This window comes from Dermacentor andersoni, chromosome 1, assembly GCF_023375885.2.
Source record: "Dermacentor andersoni chromosome 1, qqDerAnde1_hic_scaffold, whole genome shotgun sequence".
Classification (NCBI taxonomy): domain Eukaryota; kingdom Metazoa; phylum Arthropoda; class Arachnida; order Ixodida; family Ixodidae; genus Dermacentor; species Dermacentor andersoni.
In genome coordinates this window covers 335,686,484-335,710,267 of record NC_092814.1, presented here as the reverse complement: position 1 = coordinate 335,710,267, position 23,784 = coordinate 335,686,484, and the positions used below count along the sequence as shown (strand labels likewise).

General features: G+C 44.2%; 1 protein-coding gene across 1 annotated transcript; it reads left to right on the top strand.

Moving 5' to 3' along the window:
* Positions 1–2,706: 2,706 nt before the first annotated feature.
* Positions 2,707–22,052, top strand: LOC126516945 (nose resistant to fluoxetine protein 6-like). The gene is made up of 8 exons (XM_055063794.2): positions 2,707–2,789; positions 4,204–4,369; positions 8,187–8,269; positions 9,890–10,012; positions 12,957–13,077; positions 13,624–13,813; positions 17,095–17,237; positions 20,050–22,052. Exons 1-8 carry the CDS (start codon positions 2,734–2,736, stop codon positions 20,305–20,307), a joined length of 1,140 nt encoding a protein of 379 aa, XP_054919769.1. The 5' UTR covers positions 2,707–2,733; the 3' UTR covers positions 20,308–22,052.
* Positions 22,053–23,784: the final 1,732 nt, after the last annotated feature.

Genomic DNA, 23,784 nt, shown 5'->3' with positions numbered 1-23,784 from the left:
TCGTGTCCATGGTCCCATTATTTTCTTAAAACATATAAATATTTGTGATACAGCAAGAGCACTTCTAAATGTTGATACTAATTTGTTTGCCAGTAATTGTGTTCTTTACACAAAATATAATAACTTATCGCACTGATCAAATCACTATAAATACATATTTAGCTTGCATCGTTGAGCAGTGCAGAAAGTGATCCATGACATTAAATTCCAATAAAACTGTGCTCTTACAGGTCAGTTACTAAACTATGTATTTCCTTTATTCTTACAGTATCAGTGACGTGTCAATAAAGGAAGCATGTGATTGTAAGCTCTTGGTATAAACATACCGAAAACATTTGCGTATCAGCGATGCACAAACTTGCTTTTTTGAGATACGAACTAAGAGCACCACCTTCCGAGGCCAAGCTCTTGGCATATAAAGCGTTCACTCTCCCGAAGTTGGAATATGCTTGTATTACGCGGGACGCTTTATTTGCACAAAGGATATATGCGAGTTGGAAATGATTCAACGACATGCAGTCCATTTTATCTGATAAATATATGTCGACAGATTCACCAATGAGTCTTATGGGTATGAAAATAATGTTCTTACACTTTCGGATAAACGAAAAATCACGAGACTGACGTTTTAGTACGCACTGTACAAAAATATCTAAAATCAAATTGCATGAGTACATCCAAGCATTCTATTCCCGTTCTTCCTGGCGCCATCGTGCACAGAACTAGCTCACATGCTCTATGCGCACAACATTGTTCAAAAATTGAATTTCTTTTTATTGAATGGACTGCCCTGCAGATCTGATAATCTATTCATGAGTGATTCCACAAGCGGTTTTAAATGTGATTTACAATATCTCTTGCAGCGATGTTTTTATTTCCAGTTATAAACTCGTTAAATGTGTATGTCATATGTAACAGGCTCCTCAGACCACGCCTTGAATTTATTGTGAAATACTTTACTTTCTGCATGTGTGCAACTTATTTTTTGTACGACGTGTAAAACTTCAGTGATGTATGGTTTTTGTGTATTTTCAAGCCCATTTGCTAGGTCTTTCAATAGATTGCAACATTCCGCAAAAAAAAAAAAAAAAAAATGGCAGTTCAGCCAAAGGGCTAACTACTGACTGCGATAGCAAAGTAAAGCGTGGCACTTGAACTTACCGGACGGTGTTGGGAGTAGAAGAGGGTCTGACTTACGTGGACACAACATACGTGGGTGCGCCGAAATTTCGGACACCCCTAAGCAGCCTACACGCACCATACAGGGCTTGTAATGACATCGCACAGGCGTCACTACGCGTCCTGTAAAGAACCAGGCCAATAAAATTACATCACTTTCAGGTTTGAACACCAGTATTCTTTTGCACTTTGATATTTAATAACCTGAGAATATTTCACATAAAAGCCATGCGCTGTGAATGTAGTGTTTCATAACATATGTTAGCGGGCTATCATTCTCAGAATTCTGAGGGATTATTTTGTCCAGAACGTAAGACCTGGTTTGAAAAAATTTGGTGGCTTAGTAGGATAGCAGTCTACCTTGCATGTACGGCATGCGTACACATATAGCATGAATATAGCTAAATATATGCGGAGCCCCACGCCGATGACGTGGAAAGTCGCCTGGACTGTCCATGTAATTGCTGTCTCAATAAAAATATATTGAGAAAAATGTGTAGCACTGGCACTGACACAGTTGTGTGCTTCCGGCACTTTCGTTCAGGAGATATGATGCGCTGAAAACTAAACACTGCCGGTATTTGAAAGAGGATAAGCCAAGACTGTGCGTGTGTTGTGCTGTCGCCCTTTTCTAGGGAAAGAAAAAGGCAACTGTGATAATATATAAGTGCAGTGGAGCATCTGGGGCTGAGCATAAATAACAGGTTACGCCAGGAAAGTGCTCAATGAAACCAAGGAAGCCTTACTAGAGAAAAGCGGCGATTCACGTTAATGTTATGAAGCCAAGCTTAGAAACAGGATAGTCGGTATATTACATTATGAAGGCAGTGAAAGCGAAAAAGGAAAGCTGTGACGACTAGTGCAGGCACGCGCAAGAAGTCCCTAACTTCCAAAGAAATTTTATTGAGCAAAATAATGTGATATATATACACTGGTATTAGCGCGGAAACAAGCTGCCAAAGAGTTAGCCTTCCAAGGTGTGCACATTTGACGTGCCGTTCAATAGCACTTATTTGTGTGCGCTTTAATGGTTAATATTTAGTCTTTGTTACAGCACCGTGTATATAACCGCGTTGTTTCGCTCAAAGTACAGTTTAGATCGCGTCTTTCCTGCTTGCCCTCCTCTCGTTTTCATGCTTCACCTCTAAACATTAGCGCATACTACAAACAAGCATGCCCGTCAAGGTCTATTGCATGTCGTTGCAGTGACCTATTTAGTCAGTTTTCGGTCTCCAAATCGGTCATAAGCATTCGCCCTGAGCGAACGCTAACAATGTGAATTTCCCTGGTATTTTGACTGCTTTATGATTTGATCGTTGTTACTTTATTAGCTTCTGGAGGCATAATTATGAGGCAAAAATTGGAACAAGTGGTGAAACAGTCAAGGATGCTAATCAATAGAATGTATAATCTTCTTTCAATTTGCTGCTAGAATTTCCTAATAGCCAGTTCTCGATAACTTGTTTCAGTTCTGCTCTCCTCCACGTCAACCTGCCTGAGTATATATTTTTCCTGTCTTTCAGTGGGTTTCTGCTGGCTTACAACATCCTGAAAATGAAGAAAAACGCTGTTCTTGTTGGCACCATAGCCGCATTGCGTAGAATCATCAGGTAGGTGTGTTCTCGGCAGTGCATCAGCTACGTATACAGTATACGTACACTGTGAAAACATTCAAGGCTATGTTTGGTGAAGGAGTTAATTTTTTTAAGGACTTATTTATTGAGGCATTTCGAGTCATTATCACACTTAACAAATTGCTTATTTTTCTCTATAAGCGTCCTTGTGGCAGTGGAGTCATTTCACAAATTGTTTCAACATGTGGTCGTGAAAAAAAAAGTTCGCAGTGATGTTCTCGATAACAGCGTGTTATTTCATTTTGCAAGTTACGCGCTATGTTGGTTCTATTTTTGCGTGGTAATAACTTTATATGGCACTCGGTTCTTTCAAATGCATGCTACAGCCTACAAGGGCAGTCGCAGTTGATTGAAAACTCCTTTCCTTTTTAGCAGGGGTGCACGAATATTCACAGTTTTGAATAAGGATGCTAATTGATTCATATTCGTTTTGAGAGTTCGCTGTTCGATATAGTCGCGTCTTCGTTTCTGTTCGTATAAAAGGTACAATAAAACGTATTCGAGTCTCAGAGAAGAGAGTAACGGCGCAAGTGAGGACTGCTCCATGTGACTCGGCTGCAGAAGAGTCGCGGTTGTTGCACACAAGCTCTAGATAATGATCAAACGCATGGCGAAGATAACTTCTGCTCAATAATTTCCAGTCGTTGAATAAGTGTGCCTCGTTTTTAGGCAACATATGACATTTCTGTATGTATTTAACAAATCAATTTGTTTCGGCCAGACTAACCATATTTGCATTCCTTCAAAACAATGTGCATTGCTGTTACAAACACAGCCCTCTACGTGCATCTGGTGACGTGGCTGTGTCTTTGTTTCATTGCTCTTGTTGTCATGGAGCAAATAGCTGAAAACAGTTGTCTCTCATTTACATGCTTCTTGTTTAATCGGAGGTCGAGTTGCGACTGGTGTTGTACTTACATGTATCAAACAACCTAAATGTATCTAATTTCCTTACAAAAACGGACTCCAGACAAACCTTCTATTTCGCTTTTATGAGAAATAAAATATTTGATATTCTATTCAATATTTGAAGGTCATTTTTTCACAAATATCCATATTCAATCCAACTCGGGAGTTTCTTTATTCAAACTCCATTACCTTTTATGTGTGCTTATAGCAAAACAGATAACCTAGACTATATATATTTTAAGGCAGGAGATACCAACAAGGATACTATTCTTGCATTCTTGGCAAATAGATCGGACTTGCCAGGAGGCCACTGGTCAGGAAAAAGAACTGCTGTGATGCCTTTGCAATCCAGGTGAACAATAGTGTGTCCCATGGAATGGCATGCTCACCAGAAGCCCAATCACGCACCATTAAATTCGCCGAGTATCGTAGCGGATTGCTGCATTTTCTGTGCTAGCCCTAATCTTCACCTGTCATGCAGGGTTACCGTTCCCGTGTTTTTTGTCCTGATGTGCTTCTGCCTGCTGCCACTGGTAGCCAGTGGTCCGAACACCGTCATGCTGTTCAGCAAGTTCCATAGCGAGCTGGAACAACACTGGTGGAGGCTGATCCTTCAGATCCGAAACTTTGCCAACGCCAACGAATTGGTTAGTGCGCACGATTGCATCATACACATAATAATTGTGCACCAAACCTTTTTTTGTTGTTCTTGTTCCTTAAAACCTCGCACAGAATGAATTCTAAGACAGCTCCTATGCCTGATTAGTCAATCCTTTAGGTTCACTTTCACTTTTCTAGACTGCACTGGCAATAGTTATCAGCAGCTGAATTTGCAAAGGTTTTGTTTCGTAAGTGCGTTTTGCCATTGGCCAACTGCCTTCGCTAATAATATGTCCACCAACGAGCTTGGCGGCCATCTGCCCTTACGAACAGTTCTTGGGTAAAAGCTTTCATGTGAATAAGGGCACGCATTTCGGCTAGCTGCTATATGCTTGCTTCTATAATTTGTTCTTCACTCGATGCTGCGTCATTCTTTTATTGAGTTTCTTCTATCCTTTTGTTAGATTGCTCGCTTATTCTTTTCTTCGAATGGCCTCATCTACGAACCTTATCACTCTACTGGACCCGTATTTGGTGGGCTTTTAGTTCTTAACTGGTGTTTAGTATTAGCCGGCCGCCTTCACTCTGACGTTACAATTGGCTGGCGTTTGCTCATACGAACAGTTCTAGCATAAGAACGTTTTTTTTAATACAGAACCTGGATTTCATCACGAAGCGCTACAACAGTCAGCTTGAGTCATGAAAACCCGGTAGTGCATGCACTCTTTCTAGTCTGGTACTGTAATAATGCCAACTCTCCCGAATTTTTCGTAAACTTTACGAATTTGAGTTTGACTTACAATTTTATGAATATTGCGTCAAGCTTTAAAAAAAAAAAACGCTGCTGGGTAAAAAGCTTCGCTCATCGGCCTCCGAACCTCCCGCTCAAAGTTTTCCGATAGTGAAAGGGTGGAAGAGGGGCGTTTGCTTCGAGCGAGTTGATGCATACAAAAGGCTACATTTGTACTGTGATGTCCAAATGATCCATTGCTTGTTCGTCTGAGTTGTTCGAACTTTACTGCAGCTGCTGCTTATGTTCTGCATCTAAAACTAAACCATCGTTAATAAAGTGCATATTTCCCCACGAAAGGCAAGCTGGCGAATTATGAAGTCAACGACAAGGAAAATTAGGCTACACACCGAGATATTTCTGGCGACTGATCTATAGCACTCTTGTGCAGTGCAAAATAAAATGATGCTTCATGTTCAAATTTTATACTGAGAGAATGCCAGCAAACTTGAAGAAGGGGAAAAAATGAGAAGCAGGCATAGACCCAAGCGACAGAAAGGTGGCTGGACTAACAACTGAACTTTGTTGTTGAAAGCAACGTCCCCCAAGTCCGTACTGAACATGCGCAAGACGCAGCAAATCATATACACGGTAATCATCTTATCTAACACGGCAACACTAATCAAGAAATTGAAGCTCTTTCTTGGTTAGGAACACCGATGGTGTGCTTACGGACTTCTCAGGGCCAAGTTTATTGATATGATGGGCTTCAATCAACTCTCTTTCCTGCTCAGCCGTAGCCTTCACTACGAGTGATATGTTGCTGAAGATGGGAGTGCAACCCCATGCCTTACAATGTAACGAAAGATTACCCCCCATGCTTGTGGGTACCAAATTAGCATGCTCACGCATCCAATCGCTCACACAGTAGCCTGTTCGCCTTATGTAAAATTTGCCATATTTCAATGAAACATTATACGCTACACATGTGTTGCATGTGCAAAAATCCTTGACATGCTTGGTATTGTGCACATACCTTCACGAACTGTGCTGCGAGACCCTCATGCAAAGTTTTGCAAGCCACAGGGCGTAGAACAAACCACACTGACATCGTTTCTTGCCACGACCTCATTCAATCTGTGTGAAATACCATGTACATATGGCATAATGACGAGGTTCTTTTTTCTTTTTTCCCACACTTCGCTATCCCTTCTGTTTTTCATCTTCAAGTGCTTGTGCACAGATTCAGCCACTGAAGTGATCAAAGTCTTACGATAGCCATCTCGCTAAAAAAAAAAACTTATAGGTGAATTGGAGTATATGACAGATAAGCTCAAGCAGAAAAGGGCTGTACACAGTCCGTTCCTGCCTAATACCACATGCCCTCAGGCTCTGCCACGATCTGCCATGGTTGCTTAGTGGCTTTGGCGTTGCGCTGCTAAGCATGCGTTAGCGGGGTCAAATCAAGGCCGTGGCAACAGCATTTCTATGGGGACGAAATGCAAGAATGCCCGTGTACCATGCATTGGGTGCACGTTAAAGAGAACTCCAGGTGGTCGAAATTAATCCGGAGCCTCCCATTACGACGCGCCTCATAATCAGATGGTGGTTTCAGCGCGTAAAATTGCAGAACTTAATTTTATAATTTTCACACTATGCCCCAGTCTGACTTAAGGCTTTATGTGTTGTTTACTGACAACACATTGAGCTTAAGTTACGAAAATGTGGCAGCGTTGCGGTTAGCTTTAGAGCTGGCAAAAAAATTTACGACAAACCGTACCGACTTGGGCTTTACCAAAAGGTGAGGCATATTTGCCAAATATTATTGGTCAAAGTACCGAATGATGAAAGTGAAGCGGAGTGTGCTCGCACACGTTCTTACGACTTCCTGCCTATTGCCACTCCTTCTTTAGATACAGTGAAACCTGTGAACTGTTTCGTACGCTAAATATAGTTTGATATATGAAGTAATTCATTACATTGGAACCCGGTATAACAAATATTTATTGATTGATGTTCGTTTTGTAAAAAGTTGAAAACTGAGTGACAGTGCTAAGACACCCCATGTCGACATGACTCTTGCAGCAGTTTGGGTAAGTAAATTCAGTAACCCGGTATCGGGTTATGCACCGTATTGCCCACTACCTGTTTGCGTCTTAACGTGCTGTCAAGCGTACTCAGCCGCATGATTGCAAAATAGTAAAAAAAAAGAAAAGCTGGTGCGGGCGCTGGTTGCAGGCGCTCGTAGGGCAATATGATTTTTTAAATAAAAAATTTATTTTGCATTAGTCTCACTAAAAAGAACTTTGCATGGTTGATACGACGCACAATTTGCTGTACCCGGGTTTGTTATTACCTCAGTTCGACCGTACAAGTCTGTAGCTTGCCTACAAACTGTTGAATTTTTTGCCTTTTCACGTAGCAGGCACCTGCAACATAAAATTAAATTCTGGGGTTTTACGTATCATAGCCACCATCTGGTTATGAGGTATCCATAGTGTGGTACTCCGGAATAACTTTGACCACCTGGGGTTTTTAACGTGCACAATTCCGACCCCATCCTAATGCGGCAGCCAAGGTCGGGATTGAACCTGCAACCTTGAGCTCAGCAGCGCAATGCCATTGACACTGGGTACCATCCTGAAAATTCTGGACGACTGGTTTAGTTTGCCTGCTTCGCCAGCATGTGGCACACCGTGTCCTTTACTGCCACTGACCAAATACTTTAAAAGTTATGGTTCCTATCACGGGAAGGATACATTGACAAAGATCGTTCTGTGGTACTAACCTGTGAGCGGTGTCGTTACCTGTGCGGCCATAAAGTCGTGAAAGGCAATGCGTCTCTAAAGAAAGCGCACATTCTATTTTATAATGTTTTTCATGCGACCGCTATAGCAGCACGCAGCTCCACAGTTTATGCTGATCCACATGTTCTAGGAAAATAACGGAAGTGCCAAATGTGGTAACAGGCAAACCAGAAGATCCTTCCACTGAGCAACATTTCAGTTATGGGTGGTTTACCGAAATACAGGTTTTATAATTAATTATTACGTAAAACTGGGAATCAGTTTTACACCAGTCAACTGAATGATGCATATATTCTTTTTTTTTCTCTCTCTTTCACCACGTCACAGGAGTGCTTTTCGCATTTGTGGTACCTATCGACCGACTTCCAGCTGTTCTTCGTCTGTGTCATTATTCTTCTACTCTTCAAAGGGTGAGTGGACAGTGCCTCGCCGAGGAGTTTTGTACGTGAAGAGTTACTTTCGGGGCTACGACGCGCTAGGCACATTCGGCCGAAGCGCAATGGACGGCGACTAAGGGCTACTATAGTGCAAAAGGCTGCATGGTGTCGGTGCTTCTGTGTCATTTACTCATTGTGAAGAACTAAAATGGGGTGTGAAGGCTTCCTTGGGGAGCATAGGAATCACATGTGAAAAGAACGACAACTGCATGTAAAATGCGTTTCTATAGTGCAATGTAGCACATTACAAGCATGCTACAGGGAAGTAGCAATATAGGACAGCACATTATAGTTCAGTACGGTATAACACAGTATTATATTAAGAGTTCCCTATATTCCTTGATGCAACAGATGCCCATCTTACTTCAGATTTGAAGCCAAAATGGGTGGAAAATGAGATGTTTATCCGATCAGCATGGGGTGGCTATCTGTGCTACCAAAGTATTCCAGGAAATTTAGCAGGTGCATCCCCGCTGCATACCAGAGGCGGGTTTTCTTTAAATGTCTGCCTGGTCAACATGTCCATTTTGTCTGCTGCTGAAGTGCCGATTGGCTGGGGGCGCTTGTCTCTTTCTGACGCTTAACCCAGCACAGCCAATTGGAACTTCAGCAGCATACGAAATGTCTACTAGGTGGGCACTTGCAGAATACCGCTCCCCCCCCTCGCCGGCCCAGCAATCATGCAAAAACGGGTGGTGGTGTTCAGCCAAACTTGCTCTGTCTTGTTTGTGTGCGTTGTGGATGCCAGCGGCAAATGCACATAACTTCTAGAGTTCGGGTAAATTTTAGACTTCACGAGCTTGTTAATATTCCAAGTGCTGCTACCATTACATTCAGGTTGATCAGAAATAAATTTCGGATAACAAAGCCCAATTAAGCGACGCTGCTTATTTCAATATAATCCAAAACATGTGTAACATGTTATCCTGGAAATCGTTTATATAATTGCTTTTGCTCGCAAGTATGTTTTGCAAATAATTGAAAGTAACAATATGTTTTATCCATTAAACGTGTCTGCATGTTTTCCGCAGCGGCGTATAGTTTCCTCGAAAACACTGCAAAAGAATATAAAATAATAATAATAAAAAATAAAACGACCTAACATTGTAGACAGAAAAAATTAAAGTGCCACATTCGTGGGTGCTATACTTCCACTATCTCATTAGGACGACATTTATAAATCTAAACCAATGTACCAGCTCGCCACACAATTAAAAAACGGGAAAAAAAGAAAAAAAAAGTATGAATTCTGTATATTTTGCAATAAAGAACCGTGAAAGTCAGAAAGTGTCCAAAAAACTCCAAGAGCTAGTGGTAAAAAATCAAAAGCCTGCATCCAGCGGTTAAATTAGGTGGGAGTGCTCCTCAGTATCTGTCCTTCTCACCAGACGCCCCTTCCCCGAAATACTGTAGCGAAGCAGGAGCGGTATTATGTCGCTTTCTTGCTTTTTTGCATTCGTACATATTGTTCTCCTTCAGCAGTCTTTCATTTTTCAACCCTTGTGCACCAATTTAGAAGACATCTACGTTGTTCATGTGTGCGTGAATAAACCGTTCAGCTTGCCTAACTGTCTTCCTGTACTGCTGACGCAGGCGCACCGCATGGCTGCAGTGGTCGTTCGGCGCCCTGTCCATTGGCTGCTGTGCCTTCTCTGCCTGGCAGATGAGCAGCGGACGCTACGTACCCGTAATTCCGCTCATCGTGTCCGACATATCGTGAGTGCACTGCCTTGAACTTAACCCCTCACGTTGGCAGTGAATGTATTTAATTCTTCGTCGCTGTCGTTAAGAAATGACCGGGCGGTTGCGACGTGAAGTCTAATAATGTCACCGCCGGCGTTCCAGTGCTTTTGCTAATGAAACACATTGCAGGCGGTTGTCTACGGCGCTGTTACTGGTTGAGATGGAACGTTTTGAGGCGAGCACAACAGTGCTCAATGATGTCGGGCTGAGTATACCTCCGGGTGCGGTAAAATCTGATTGTTGTAGCGTCCTTGACTTCATAGCGGTCGCAATTGGCTGGAGGATGCAAAGTGCCCGCACGTGTTACAATAGCCAGCAAGATGCGACTGCGCGCAGCTTGAAGATGCATGTGCCATTCTTTGTTGCTTAAGGTGTAGTATACTGCACCGCAGCGTCATTCTCATGTAAAGGAAAGAAATGGCGATATTTATGCTTCACTTGAGGTGAAAATAAGAGCTTGAAATGTGATATTTGTGTCCATCACTTTTGTAATCTTTAGAATGTTTCTTCTAGGGCTTTTCTAAATTTCAGTTGACATAACGACATGGGCTCCCGTTTGGGATAGTAAATGTGGGTGTCCTTGCGCTAACTTTACACAACTAAAAAAGCAAACTTGTGGTGAATTCATTTGGCATCTCTTCGAAAGAGTGAACGTCAATGGCTGTCTACGAATTCACAAGGCAGTGCTGGTAATACAAGCAAATATATTCTTAATTCGATATTTGAACTAAAGAACCAAGCAAAAATAAAATAAGGAGGGGATATTATACCTGGAAAACTTGTTACCCTATATTTGCAATGCCGCATGACTTCAAATCCAGCCAGTCTTGATATAGGACATGTTATCATAGCGAAAGTGGCCACGCAATGAAAAAAAAAAAATGTGTACGACAGAGGTTTGGGAATTACGCCCCTGAGCATGTATTCACCAAAAATGCTTTTATGGTAGAATGGTTTGTATGACCGTGCGCCAGCCAATCGTGATGTTGGACCTACAGTCGACTCTCGTTACAACGGACCCTGATAATCCGACAAAAAAATGTCTGTTTTATCCGAAGTCCGTAATATCCGAGATGCCTCAATTCCGAAACTTTCGTCGCGATGTCTAACAACTTTATTGCAAAGAGTGAGTGACGAACGTCCAAAGTAAAAAAAACAAAAAAAAACATCAAGTCGCAGTTTTACCAGAAAGGCGAGATAGCGATAGCAACGTAAGCAAGACACGGAGTAAGACATATAGGAGGTGAAACTCTCGTCAGCGCGAGCGAGAGCGGGCGACCAGATAAAGTCACAATTGTTGCATGCGCCGACGCTACCCTATGCAGTGGCGGCACCATGCGGCGCGTCGTAGAAGCCGCAGCGGAAAAAAAAAAAAAAAGCAGCGCCCGGCAGGCGGCTCGGCGGCTCCGGCAGCTCCGGCGCTCACTCCGGCGGCGCCCGCTCAAAGCAGACGACAAGCAGACGACACGGGTGTTTGCTTCAGCGGGCACGCCGTAATCGAACTGCGTAGGTGCGCGCACTCAAGAAAACTGTTTTGTTGTGTGCCCATCAAAAAAAGCAACACGCGTGGCAAACTTCCGCTAATCTTCCTCTTATCGCCAAGCAGCTAGGGCAACTAGTTTTCGCGAGTCTTAAAAAAAATAAAAGGAACGGAAATACATGCACGGCGGCATCCTTCCTAAGCGCACCCCTGTGAGCACTAGAGCGAGAAACAAGCGGTCGCCCTTTGAGCGATTAGGAACGAGATAGCCATCAGTTTCGCAAGCGCAAAAAGCCGAAAATCACCCGCCACGGAGCAAGATAGCCCTGGCTACAACCAGAAGCTACGTATCATCTTATAGCTGTCATGGAAGACGCGTTTTATTTTTTACTGTGCTCAAATGGCTGAAGCGTAGCAGCAGTTGCTCTTCGGGCTACAAGCGGTAAAGAAGCGCGCGAGAGTGCCCTCAGTAGAAGTCAGGCGCGCGCGGCCGAACGGGAGCAACACGCTCGACCGGTTGCCCTGGCAACCGAAACGGCGGTAATTTCTTCCCATGCCGCCAGGTGCCGCCAGCATGAAAATATATCCGCGGGCTTGTGACCTTTTCTGGTCGCCGCAAACAGCGGAGTTTCCACTCCTATATTTCTTGCTCCGTGAAGCAAGATAAGCGCGGCAGCAGCAGCGAGTAAATTGAGCTTCGTGCTGTTCCTCGCTTTAACACGAACTAAATGTCGAAAGCACAGCACATACGAAGCTACCGGCACTGGGCGCACTTTGTCCACATCGCAGATCGCTTTCAAGATATGGCGCCCACGCTGGCGCGCACATTGTCCACATCGCAGATCGTTTGCAAGATATGGCGCCCGAGTGGCCTCGCCGTTAACAGCAGCCACCGGAGTAGAACCGCCTTCTTTCCCTCGCCCCCCCTCCCCTCGTGCCTTGCGCGTAAAAGACGGCGCGCTTCCGCCCCGCTTTCCTCCCTTTCTTGCGCACAAGATATTGAGCCACGATTGTCAGCTGACCCTCGTAGGTTAGTTGACAGCCCGTGTCGACACGGCAAAAGTCTGGTTTATATGCCCAATTTTGACAAAAAATGCCGCTAATTTCGTCCGCTGTAGCCGATAGTCCTTGTAGCGCGGTCCGTTAAAAGCGAACTTCGTTGCATTAGTGAAATAGGTAGAGCAAACTAAGGTTGAAATATGGTCCGTTATATCCGAAAGTCTGTTGTACGCGGGTCCATTGTACCGAGCATAGACTGTATTATTAGCGTGTCTTGTAACATTTTATCAATGTTACAAGACAATTCGTCCACTATGTTCACACTGTCTCTCGACCGAGCGGAATGATTCTGTGGCATTTCTATACTGCATGCTATAAGCTGCTTCTTTACCTTGTAAACATTGACCTGTGTTTATTTTTGTTTGTTGTTCACAACAGAACGCTGGCAAACACATTCAATGAGGTGTACATGTTGCCCACGTTCCACGGCGCCAGCTTCTTCCTCGGCTCCAGCACGCTCATCTTCATCGAGAGCAAGAGAGACATAAAGATGTCAGTGGTAAGGGTTGGGCTTTACTATCCCGAGCGTCGCTATTTGCAAAGCCAACGAATACAGCTCTTGAGCGAGTGCTCTGGTGCCTTCAGTGAGGCAGCAGACAGTGTGATCGCTAATATTCGTACGACACCTTCATCGTAAATTGCCTTAAGCTTTTGGGTACATTAGGATGTGTACGTCAAATATATACGCACATTTTTTTTAGTACACAACCACCCCTTACGGTATCGGCAGAATAAACGCGGCAGACCTTTGCTTTTCTACATTTGCCTACAAGTGTCAAATGCGTAGTATTTTATTCATGAACTCGATCTGGCTCACTAATGAGAAAAGGGCAACGCGAAAGCAGGAGAACACGATGGTGGTGGTCAGGTAAACTCCAATGTAAATTCGGAAATTGGGCTCATGACTTAATTGTCAGGAATGTCTACTGTCGAGCCTCTCGCAGAACACCTTAGCTATAGAGCTTTTCTTTTTATAACTTTAACGAACTGTGTGTCTATTTCAAGGCCATGTATGAAACCTCCGGTACACACGAATGCTTCGCAGGTTAAGCAAGCAGTGATGTGGGCGGTGTGCCTGACATGTGGCGCGGTGTGCATCCTGTCGCGCTACCACTGGAACGGCGGCTTCACCTCTACAGGAAACTGGATCGACGTGGTCTTCTCCTTCTTCGACCGCCTTCTCTGGTCAACCTTCCTGGCATGCCTAGTGTTCGCATGTGCCAACCGGAAAGCAGGTACATTGCTCAGGTGCTCAGGCATCAATGTAATATTGCCTGAATCGCCCAATCCCGCTGGCCTATACTTAGCTCAAGGCCGACGAAAACCGTCATGGGAAATTTTCAGGGGCTACTAGCAGTGCGAAATTCTCACTGCCTGCTTGTGTCGCGGACCCACAGAATTCACAACTTGGCAGGCCAGTTGTGATGGGAATTGTATCTCTGACTCATTTTGTGGGGCTGAATGTAGGTTGGGCAAGCTACAAAGATGCTCTGTTCTACAGATTGATTACAACAAGCACCAATTTATTACCTGCATACACAGTCGCCAGAGGAGAAAAACAATGCGGCGGCTGCATTGTGCAAGCACAATCCATTGTCCTAGCACTTCACGACAGAAAAGGAGAAAAAAAAAGAACACGCAGCACTAGCGCAGCTACAGATAGCATTGGCTGATCGGGGCCTGTATTCACAGAATTTTCTGCGATAGGATTGTTCATAACAGCAAATACCAGCCAACGCTGATGCTGGACATGAGATTACCGAAGGTGGCGGGCAGAGGGCACTTACTAACAAAACGCCTTGTGAATTCGTTCTCAAGACCTTATCGCTCGACCTTTTGCAAAGTAGTGAAATGTAAAAATAATAAAGTGCCATAACATATCTGTGCTCACTTAACATGGCCGATTGCTTACGGATGTCATCTTAGCCCCCAGCTACCACAACATAGCACAGATATTCTGAGACAGGGCGTGCGACTACAATAAGGCCGATTATAGCAGTGGCAGCCACAGTATGAGCACCAATCAAGTTCGGCCGTGATAGGAAACTTACAAAAAATACAAAATAAATACTTTAGTATTGTGTATTCTGCAGCGTGCCTCTTGCTTAAGTTGCCATGCATAAAATTATGTTGAGTATCCAAGTCATAGCAATAGTTTGTTGCTTTTAGTTGGCTGCATACTTACCTTATTTACTCGAATCTAGGCCGGCCCCGATTCTAAGCCGACCCCCTAAAGTCCGAAGCCGGAAAAAACAAACTTACCTTGAATGTAGGCCGAACAAAAAGAAAGCAAGGGCAGTGCTCACAAAATGAAAATAGCACTTATTGAATATTAACATGCTGAGATCATTCTACGTTGCTATCTTCCTTATCACTGTCATCTCCTCATTGCGGTCTGCGCACGCAAAAAGCAACTCCTGTTGCCCCCTCCAATGACCGACATTTAAGTCCTGCCCAACTGCGGCAAGCACAACTGTTAGTTTGAAAGCGGCAGCGTAGTGGCATCGCCTGTCTCTTGCCATTACGATAATGCCACGCCACATGCCGATACGACACAGATCAAAATGGTGACGTTACTTGTGTAGTTCAGTTGGCTACTGGCACGGCTAGTAGCGGCTGCAATACTGACTTTTCTAGATGGTGCTAGCTGTGGGCAATATTTATCAATTTCAATTAAAAACTGGCGAGTTTTTTATAATCCTCAAATCTAAGCCAACCCTAAGTTTGTTACATGATTATTTGAAAAAGCTGTCCGCCTAGATTCGAACATATACGGCATTAATCAGCGCAAAAACAACAGAACAGACAGAGTTGGGACACAGGATGAGTGCTGGACTGACTCTGTGTCTTCCGTTGTTTTCACGCTGATTACGAAGTATGCATCCTTTCCAACTCATCCACCTTTCTACCTTACTTCGATAGGCTATACACATCTAATAAACGTTTCATTTCAGTAGTCATTTCACATCCAACTTTGGGACCCTTGTCTGCATATTTTCTGTATCCGACAGATTTTATCATGCATGAATAATAAAACTGGAACTGAACTGAACAAACAGCCCCAGAAATCAGGGTACATACGTGTTTGCAAGCGTATGGCTGGAGATGAAAGCTACGATCGGAGAAAGAAAGGCTGAGCCATCTCCTTATATTGCACGCTGGAAGCAGCTATATGGTCAGTGTCATGCACGGCGTACGCAGGTGTTGGATTCACAAAGATTTTCGTTCATTAGAACTCTTCGTCAATTTCCTGCTGACAGGGATAATTTTATGTTCGGTACCATAATTGACCGGTGATTGTTATTATGAGCAAATGTAGTGAGCAGATTACCTAGCGAATGTGGCTAGAAAGCCCGATCCATCAAGAGCTTTGTATAGAAAAACGACACTAGCCAGTCGCCTTCACTGCATATATGATCGCTACCTCTGCTGAACGGCACCTATTCGAGGAAACTGCTCTGGTGTGTAAACACAGGCCCTTGGGTGGCATTCACAAAACATTTCATGCACCAGCTCAATCTGTATAACAAGAAGCATGTTGTGATCGTTGGCGAACATAACATACGCAAAAGTGGTCAGTCAATTATAGAGTTCTCAGGAACAAGCGCTTGTCATTCCTGACCAAGGGGCCAAATTTACGAAGCTTTTTGTTCTTGGGTGCTATTCGCCTTCTCTAATAACATGTATACCAAATAGATTGGCGGTAATTCTTTCACGAACAATTCAAGTGTAAGTATTTTTGTTATTGTGAATATGGGCTCTCACAAAGCGTTTTGCTTTGTATGCTAGAGCAGTTGACAGTAGGCCTGACAGTGAACAGAATATCAGGAGGTGCTGTAGGCCAATCAGAAAAAAGTTATGAACAATAAAAGCTCTATGAATTTGTTTCTAGACTTATGGGAAGTGGGGAGAGGGAGGAGGCGTAAGATGTCAGTGGTGGGAATAATGTAATGATTACATTCTTCTTGTAGGGTGAAATTGACAAAGATTCATACGTTCTCTTTGCCATTTACCACTCACTTCGCTAATAATATATCCAGCATCAGGGTTAGTGCGAATTCACTCTTACAAACAAATCCAGCGCAAGCACTTTTGGGGAATACGGGTCCTATTTCGTTTCGTTCGTCAGAATTGGCCCGCAAATGCCAGTCCGCCGCTCCCACCACCAGACTTGCTTCAGAGCGGTGGGTGAATTGAATAAAACAGAATCGAGCGAAAACAACCATTGCCTCGTAATGGCCCAGAATGTTATCAAATATACACATCTTTAAGCCAAGTTTTAAGTAAAATAAAGCCGAGCGAGGTGCCTGCAACAAAGCGTGCGGCCTAAAGAGCCAAGCTACACGTCCCCACAGGGGTCACTGCCTACAGGTTTTAAAGAAACACTGAAAACTTAACGGCAGTGCAGCAGGATACCTGTGATAGTGGTCGTACGCTGAATGTAACAATTTTTTTCGCCCTTCAGCAATCGCATCTGGCACTGCTCAGCTTGAAAAAAAAAATCTTTCTCACGCAGGATTCCTGGGCCGTTTTCTGTCCTGGCGCCCGTTTGTCCCCCTGAGCCGGCTCTCGTTTGGCGTCTACCTGGTGCACATGCCGCTCCTCATCACTGGATATGCATTTGCTAGGGAGAGGGTCTACTACTCCTTCCTCGGAGTGGTGAGCTTGCATCATATCCCATGGTGTAGATGGATTGCAGACACTTCGCCGCTATAAGGAAACTGCGGAGCCGAGAGCATACCTAAGTTATGAGCAGAGTAAATGGTTAACAAAACGAGGGCCGAAGTAACCTAACAAAACTATTTTACTCGTATTCCTTTTTCGCTCTTCATCAGCAGTCTGAGCGGCATTCCACCTACGTTACCACCATAATCACGTGGTCAGCCGGCCGTGATGATAAGGAAGAAATAGAATCGCGCGAAAGGAATCCTTATAGTATCACTGGTCATAGGTCGGTATAATGTGTCTATTCCTTTCGCTCGATTTTATTCCTTTTTTATTATGCGCCGCTCACGACCAGCTGATCACAGTGATAACTTAGGGGAGTGCTGCTAAGGCCACTGATGAAGGGCAAGAAGGAATAGGAATGGAATATAGCCATTAATATTCCAGCCAAGGTGTATGCAACCTACGTGAGCAGGATCCAGCGGTATTTAAGAAGCTACCTAACGCACTTGTGCACGGCCCAATACCGAGTACGGCGAATGCGGTCGAGAGCGAGTAAAACCTGAATGGCTGATCGATATTCTGCTTACTCTTGGGGGCACTTGTACACAACAGAACCTGCAATGATCAATTTTCAGTCTTGCAGATGTTCTGTTAATGGGAAGGAATAGCTGGATAAATCAGGGGAACTGAGGGGCTCCATTTATTTTTAATAACCACGAAATGAAAGAAGCAGACATATAAAGGGATGCTGGAATGATTTTGGCGGTCTTGTACAAATGTACTGAGTCATTAGGTTAGGTCTTTTTGATTGTTGTGCGACACATTTAAGTGCTCCGCATAAAACGCGTAATTTACTATAGGGTTTTAACAATGTGCATCGCTATCAATAGCAGTGGCGCCGCTCCCCTGAGTTTTAAGCCGCCCCTCCCAATCGATGCAGTTAGCCCAATTGATGTCAGTTGGGCGAGATATCTGATTGGCTGCCCAGAATGCGCCATCGATGATTTTTCCAACTTTATGGTGAACAAATGTTGTTTGCAATAGATAGAATGTTGGTTAAGTTGTTTCTATAAAAAAGTAACAGAAAGAGAATACACAACAACATTTTATCACTAGACTCGAGCACTTTTGGCTCACACCAGGTGTCATCTGCTTGTGTTACAACATTCTCAGTGTTCACGCAAGCTACGCGGTGAGTGTTGGTCTCGAGCTTTTTTTTTGCGAGCACCATGGATTGCTATTGTTGCCTTGTGGGCTGCAAATATAGCGATTGGTGAAATTGTGTTCCTCTGCAAGGCAGCAGACGAGCGGAGTGGCTGCAGTGCATCAGGCTGTCGGTATATGATTGGGACCATCATTTGTGCGTTTGTGGATGTGACTTTCCGCCAGAGGACTACTACCACTATAGAGAGTTTTACTGTATCCAACATTCGGGTAAACGCAAGTGCAAGCGGACTGGGCGTTTTACTGGAGGATCCGAGGCGCAAATGGTAATGGCCTGCATGGTGCAGCCACCTGGTGGCCCAGATCTCCACCAGACAAATACAGAGCATAAATATAGCAGTAACCAAGTGCATGCTACTTTGCTGCTGGTGTAAATTTTTGGCAGAAGTATTATTGTGAATACAACACTAAAATGTTTTACACTCGGGTACAGCAATAGTAGCTCTGTGTTAGGCTGGTCAAGCTCTGCACCACCCGGTGGCTGCACCGCACAGGCCACTCAGACCATTCAGGATTACGTTAGACCCCCTTAATTACAGCAGTAGTAATATGAAGGGGCTTTAGTTTACGCCTCCGCCTATCCGTCCAAATACCCAGCTCGCCTGCTTTTATCGGAATGCTGGACAGGCTCGGCACTGCGACAGAACGCTCACTTGAACCGAGTTTTTTAGCACCAATAAGACTGGACACAAGAAGACACAAACAGGACACACATGGCGCTGTCCTTTGTGTCTTCTTGGTGCAGTCTTATTCCAGCTAACAAACACAGATCAAGGTGCCATGCCAACGAGCCCTCATTGTTAATCTGGAGAATGCTTGCAATGCACGCTGTTTGGATAGCTGTCACAGGACATCGATGGCCAGGCGGTTAACGGAAAGTTTGGAGAGGCTTCGCGCGCTGCCTCCAAGACAACTGGAAGTAGACGACATGATGTCACACCATGACGCAGATCCAGTGAAGGCGGAACTTATCCCTGATCACTCGGTGAACAAATTGAGGAGAAAAAGCATGGCTAGGGAGGAGGGTAACTTGTAATCGTCTGTAGCTCTCTTATTATGAGATGCTTCACTTAAATTGTGGTGCTAATGTTTTACTGTAGCTGTACCCTACGCGTCTACAAAATTTATCAAAATGGTTTCAGGGACCCTTTAAGCCAAGAATAGCATAGAGGAACCTGTATTTATATCAGATGTAGAAATAGTAATGAAAAATTAAATATAAACTGAAAAAATGGCAAGTTTTCGCCAGTGGAAAGTAAACCCACAACCTCCACATTGTCGTATGCAACACTCTATCAGTTTATAACAGAACATTACTAAAACCATTATTACGTAGCTTGCAAATGCGATTGGGCTGAGTGAATCCAGGAGCCCTACAATACAGCGCTCCTCGTAACCCTCTGTACCGTTACGGGACGTTGAATCCCGGAATTTCTATATGCTCGTTGTTTAATGAGAACAAATTAACATAATTTTACATGCGCCAAAAAAGGGTACCACATACCTTCGCGCTACAGCCGCTTACACGCGCTCTCAATAAAAATACAGACTCCTTCGTTTTGCTTCACGCTGTCCGCAGGTGTCCAGCGCACTGACCCTCTTTGTGTGGAGCTGCATGTTGAGCTTCTGCCTGTTCCTGGTGTGCGAGTCGCCGACCAGCATATGCGAGAAAATGCTGTTGGTGCCGGGCCGAGTGAAGCGTGAGTCTGAGAACAAGGACGGTGGCCACAAGATGAGGAGGACCGTGATCACGTACATCTGTCCTCGCCTAGTGGTCACCCAGGACCAGACGACGCAGGCCAGCACAATCCACCAGGACCAGTGGTGCTACTTATAGATTACTCTTGTCAGAAGCAAAGAAATGTCGTCGCCTTAGTTTGTTGTTGCGGAGGTGTGCAGCGCCAGCGCGCAGATCGTTAAGGACTTCCTTGCAAATGCCTTAACACGTGCAAGAGGAATTTGGCGGCGACGTAAAGGTGTGGTAAATGAACACCAAATCTTAGAAGAGCGCAGTATTCTGAAGACGGCATCCTCCTCCCATGGGAAAAGCCTGTGAAATAAGGAATTAAGAACCGAGGACAAATTTCCTGGTGGCTTGAAACGACACCCACCTGTGAGCCACTGGTGGTCACACAAGAAGCTTGGCGCATCGTTGCCGCTGGCATGGCTGCTGGACAGCTGTTGCCAAACCGACCTCGTTCGCACATCTCGTGTGGACATTGAAGTTGAAGCCGTGGATGCACTGAGACTGACGAATGGTGCTAATCACATGGAAAACGTGATGCGACGAAGCAGTGAACTGTGCAGAAACTGTGTGTACTGCTACTGCTTCTCGCATATTTGTGCAGCTGTAAGGACCATTAGCCGGAGTGTGCGACAACTTATGTGGTGACTATACTGCGAAAATCAAAGTTGTTCCTTCCTACTGAGTGTGCCTTGTGCAAAGCATCTCATCCGGTACACCGCACAGCATTACTTCAGCATGCATCCTGACAATTGTGTTGTGCTGATCAAGTTTCCCTGTGCATTATTATTTCTCGCTTTTGCGGGAACTAAAACCAATGTGGGAGAGCCGTTGCTTGTCCGATTCCAATTCCCAAGTTGCCAAATCACATGGTGATGACTAGGTATTCTTATTCAGGGCACCTTTGGCGCAGTAACCGAAGTAACGATGTCATGTTTTACAGTTCAGTTTCAAGGTAGCAACTTATTTGCACATAGGACTATGGTGCCTGGATTGCCCATTGACCTTTAACACCAGACCTCATGATTTTTTAAAATGAGGCTCACGGCTGTGATGCCTTGCACAGGATGCTCGCACACGTGTTGCCCATGGACTTTTTTTTCTTTCTTTTTATAAATGATTAGATTAAGATGCATGATCGCCTGAAATTTCAGCTGGCAGTGCAATGCTCCCAGCCGAAAGGTCCAAGGTGGGTGGACAAGTAATGTTTACGAAATTAAACAGCCGGTATAAATATTTGGATTTCCGGTGAAGATGTTGTGGTGGCTTTATGACAGCCAGCGGGCTGTGGTCAAGCAAGCCACAATGCCACTCAGTGATAACTGTTTTTATTGGGATAAATAATTGTGCCTACAGGAGAGAACACTGTCATTAGTTCCTTCATTAGCCCTAAATGTGCCTCATTAGTCATTTGAAGCTGTCATCACCGAATAAAATAACTGTAGCTTTTCTCTCCCTTCATTTAGCGAAAAGGGATGAAACTATCTGCAGAAACCTTCAAGTCAAAGTTTTCCACACACACCAAAAAAGCTAGAACGAACAATATTTACTGTATGCGCTTTGAATACAGTAAATATTGTTCGTTCTAGCTTTTTTTCGCTATTTTTTCTAGCTTTTCTTTCGTCAGCGCACCCAGACAAAGTACTATAACTACGTTTGGTGGCACTATTATAATATATTTATACCATGGAGGTAAGCATGGCATGTTGGCACTCACTAGTTCTTGCTCATCGTTCAATGTTGTCAGTCATCTTTGTAAATATGGTTTCATTCTTTATATGCTTTACCAAGTGTTGTGTGAAAACACCAATTATTATTAAATCATTTTAATGTCAAAAGGAATGGCTATTTTATTTTTTTGACTGCAAGCCTGCCGTGCGCAAGGCCACTGTAATATAGTAATGGTACAAGGACAGAAAGAATACAGTCAAACGCCTGTATAACGTAGTGCTTGGAAACGCCGAATTCCTTCATTATACAGGTGACTTCATTGTAAGGATTGTGCACTGTACCGCCAGCACTTGAGCTGGCTAAGCACGTTAAACCAGGGAAAGCCTTCATTCAACAAGAATTCACGATATACTTCATGAACCAAGCCGTCAATCTTTTTGTGCACACTTAATCTCACGGAATGTGCGACTGCAGCCAACCTTATTGCATCGAGGTACATGGCATGGTCCGCGGCGAAGTACGGGAGTGGCGCAAGTTAGAGCTGCAGATTGTCGAGTGTCACTATCACCTCCCTTGCTGTGAAAATTCTTGGTTCCTTTAAAGGCTCTTTCTCACTGTTGCCTTCGCTGACATTCGTGGTCTTTCCACGTTTGATGACCTTGAAGACGTCGGTTGTCAGTTTCACTCACATCACCTTGCTGTCGTCAAATGCAAAGTATTCGTCAGCCGTTGCACTTACCGCTGTGTTACAACAACCAGCGCCTGAGTTGAGTGATTCCTGGAGCAGTGCAGTAGCACAGGAACACTCGTGACATCGTCTCGTTCTTAAAATGCGTTGCTGCCGTTGATGCTAGCACAGAGCGCAGCTACAATGCAGTGATTGTACACCTTTATGTTCAATGCATATGGAAGACAAATATTCGGCCGGGACATAATAAATCCTTATTTATACAGTTCATTTCGGAGTAGATGCGTTCGACTAGATTATATATGGTGAGCAAGGACCCATTGTCCATGTCCTTTCTGCTGCATAGCCTTAGTGATTGAGCAAATGGGAAGGCTGTACATGTTGAAATGAGAAAACTATGCTTGTGAAACTCATTATATAGATGGCGGTTATTTATCGCACCGTGTGCCATGTTTTCACCTTCATGCTGACCCTACGGAATGCATGCACGTTACGTCTGCCTCACCCACAGGTATAGCAGAAGGGAAACCGACGAGCCTCATTTTTGTATAATCGCAATCATACGAAGTCAATAGACAATTAAACCACCGCGGAAAGCGTAGAGGAAATTGCTTGCTTTTCTGTTTAATTGAAAGGTATAAATGTCAAAGGGAAATGAAAGGTCACGAAAAAAAAACAACTTTCTGCAGGTGGGAGCCGAACCCGCGTTTTTTGCACTACGCGTGCCGGTGTAGTGCTGCAGCACCGGTTTTTCATAAACTTCGTTCGGTATCTGTGTATGTGTGCTAGAACTAGCCCTGGGGGTGATAGCCAGAGCCACTACTAACGGGCATGTTGGCTGATTGCCACTTACTGGATGGTCGTTTTATAGTTAGGCTCAACAAATTCTACACAACTACTGGTGTAAAAGAGAAACAACAATGCTATTTCTTCGCGCTGTGGTGGCACCGCAGCTATCAGTTGCCAACTGCAAGGTTGGAAGTTCAATTCTTGGTTTATATGACCGTACTGTGACAACAGTATAGTGGAGAACTGCCCTTGTACTGAGATTTGCATATATGGTAAAGGAGGAAAACATATCATACGCACATAAAAACTGAAAAGACAGAATAGGCGCTTTCATTTTTCTTGTAAGGAGCACCGCAGCACTACACACTCTTCACATCTATGAACCATGTGACTAGCCAAGGAACACTTCCTTTCAGGTATAC

Bases quoted from the DNA above. Each gene is read 5' to 3' on its own strand.
- LOC126516945 (XM_055063794.2), top strand. From the start codon at position 2,734: ATGAAGAAAAACGCTGTTCTTGTTGGCACCATAGCCGCATTGCGTAGA. The intron at 13,814-17,094 runs GTACATTGCTCA...TTTCTCACGCAG, and splicing joins ATGTGCCAACCGGAAAGCAG to GATTCCTGGGCCGTTTTCTG. The intron at 17,238-20,049 runs GTGAGCTTGCAT...CGCTGTCCGCAG, and splicing joins ACTACTCCTTCCTCGGAGTG to GTGTCCAGCGCACTGACCCT.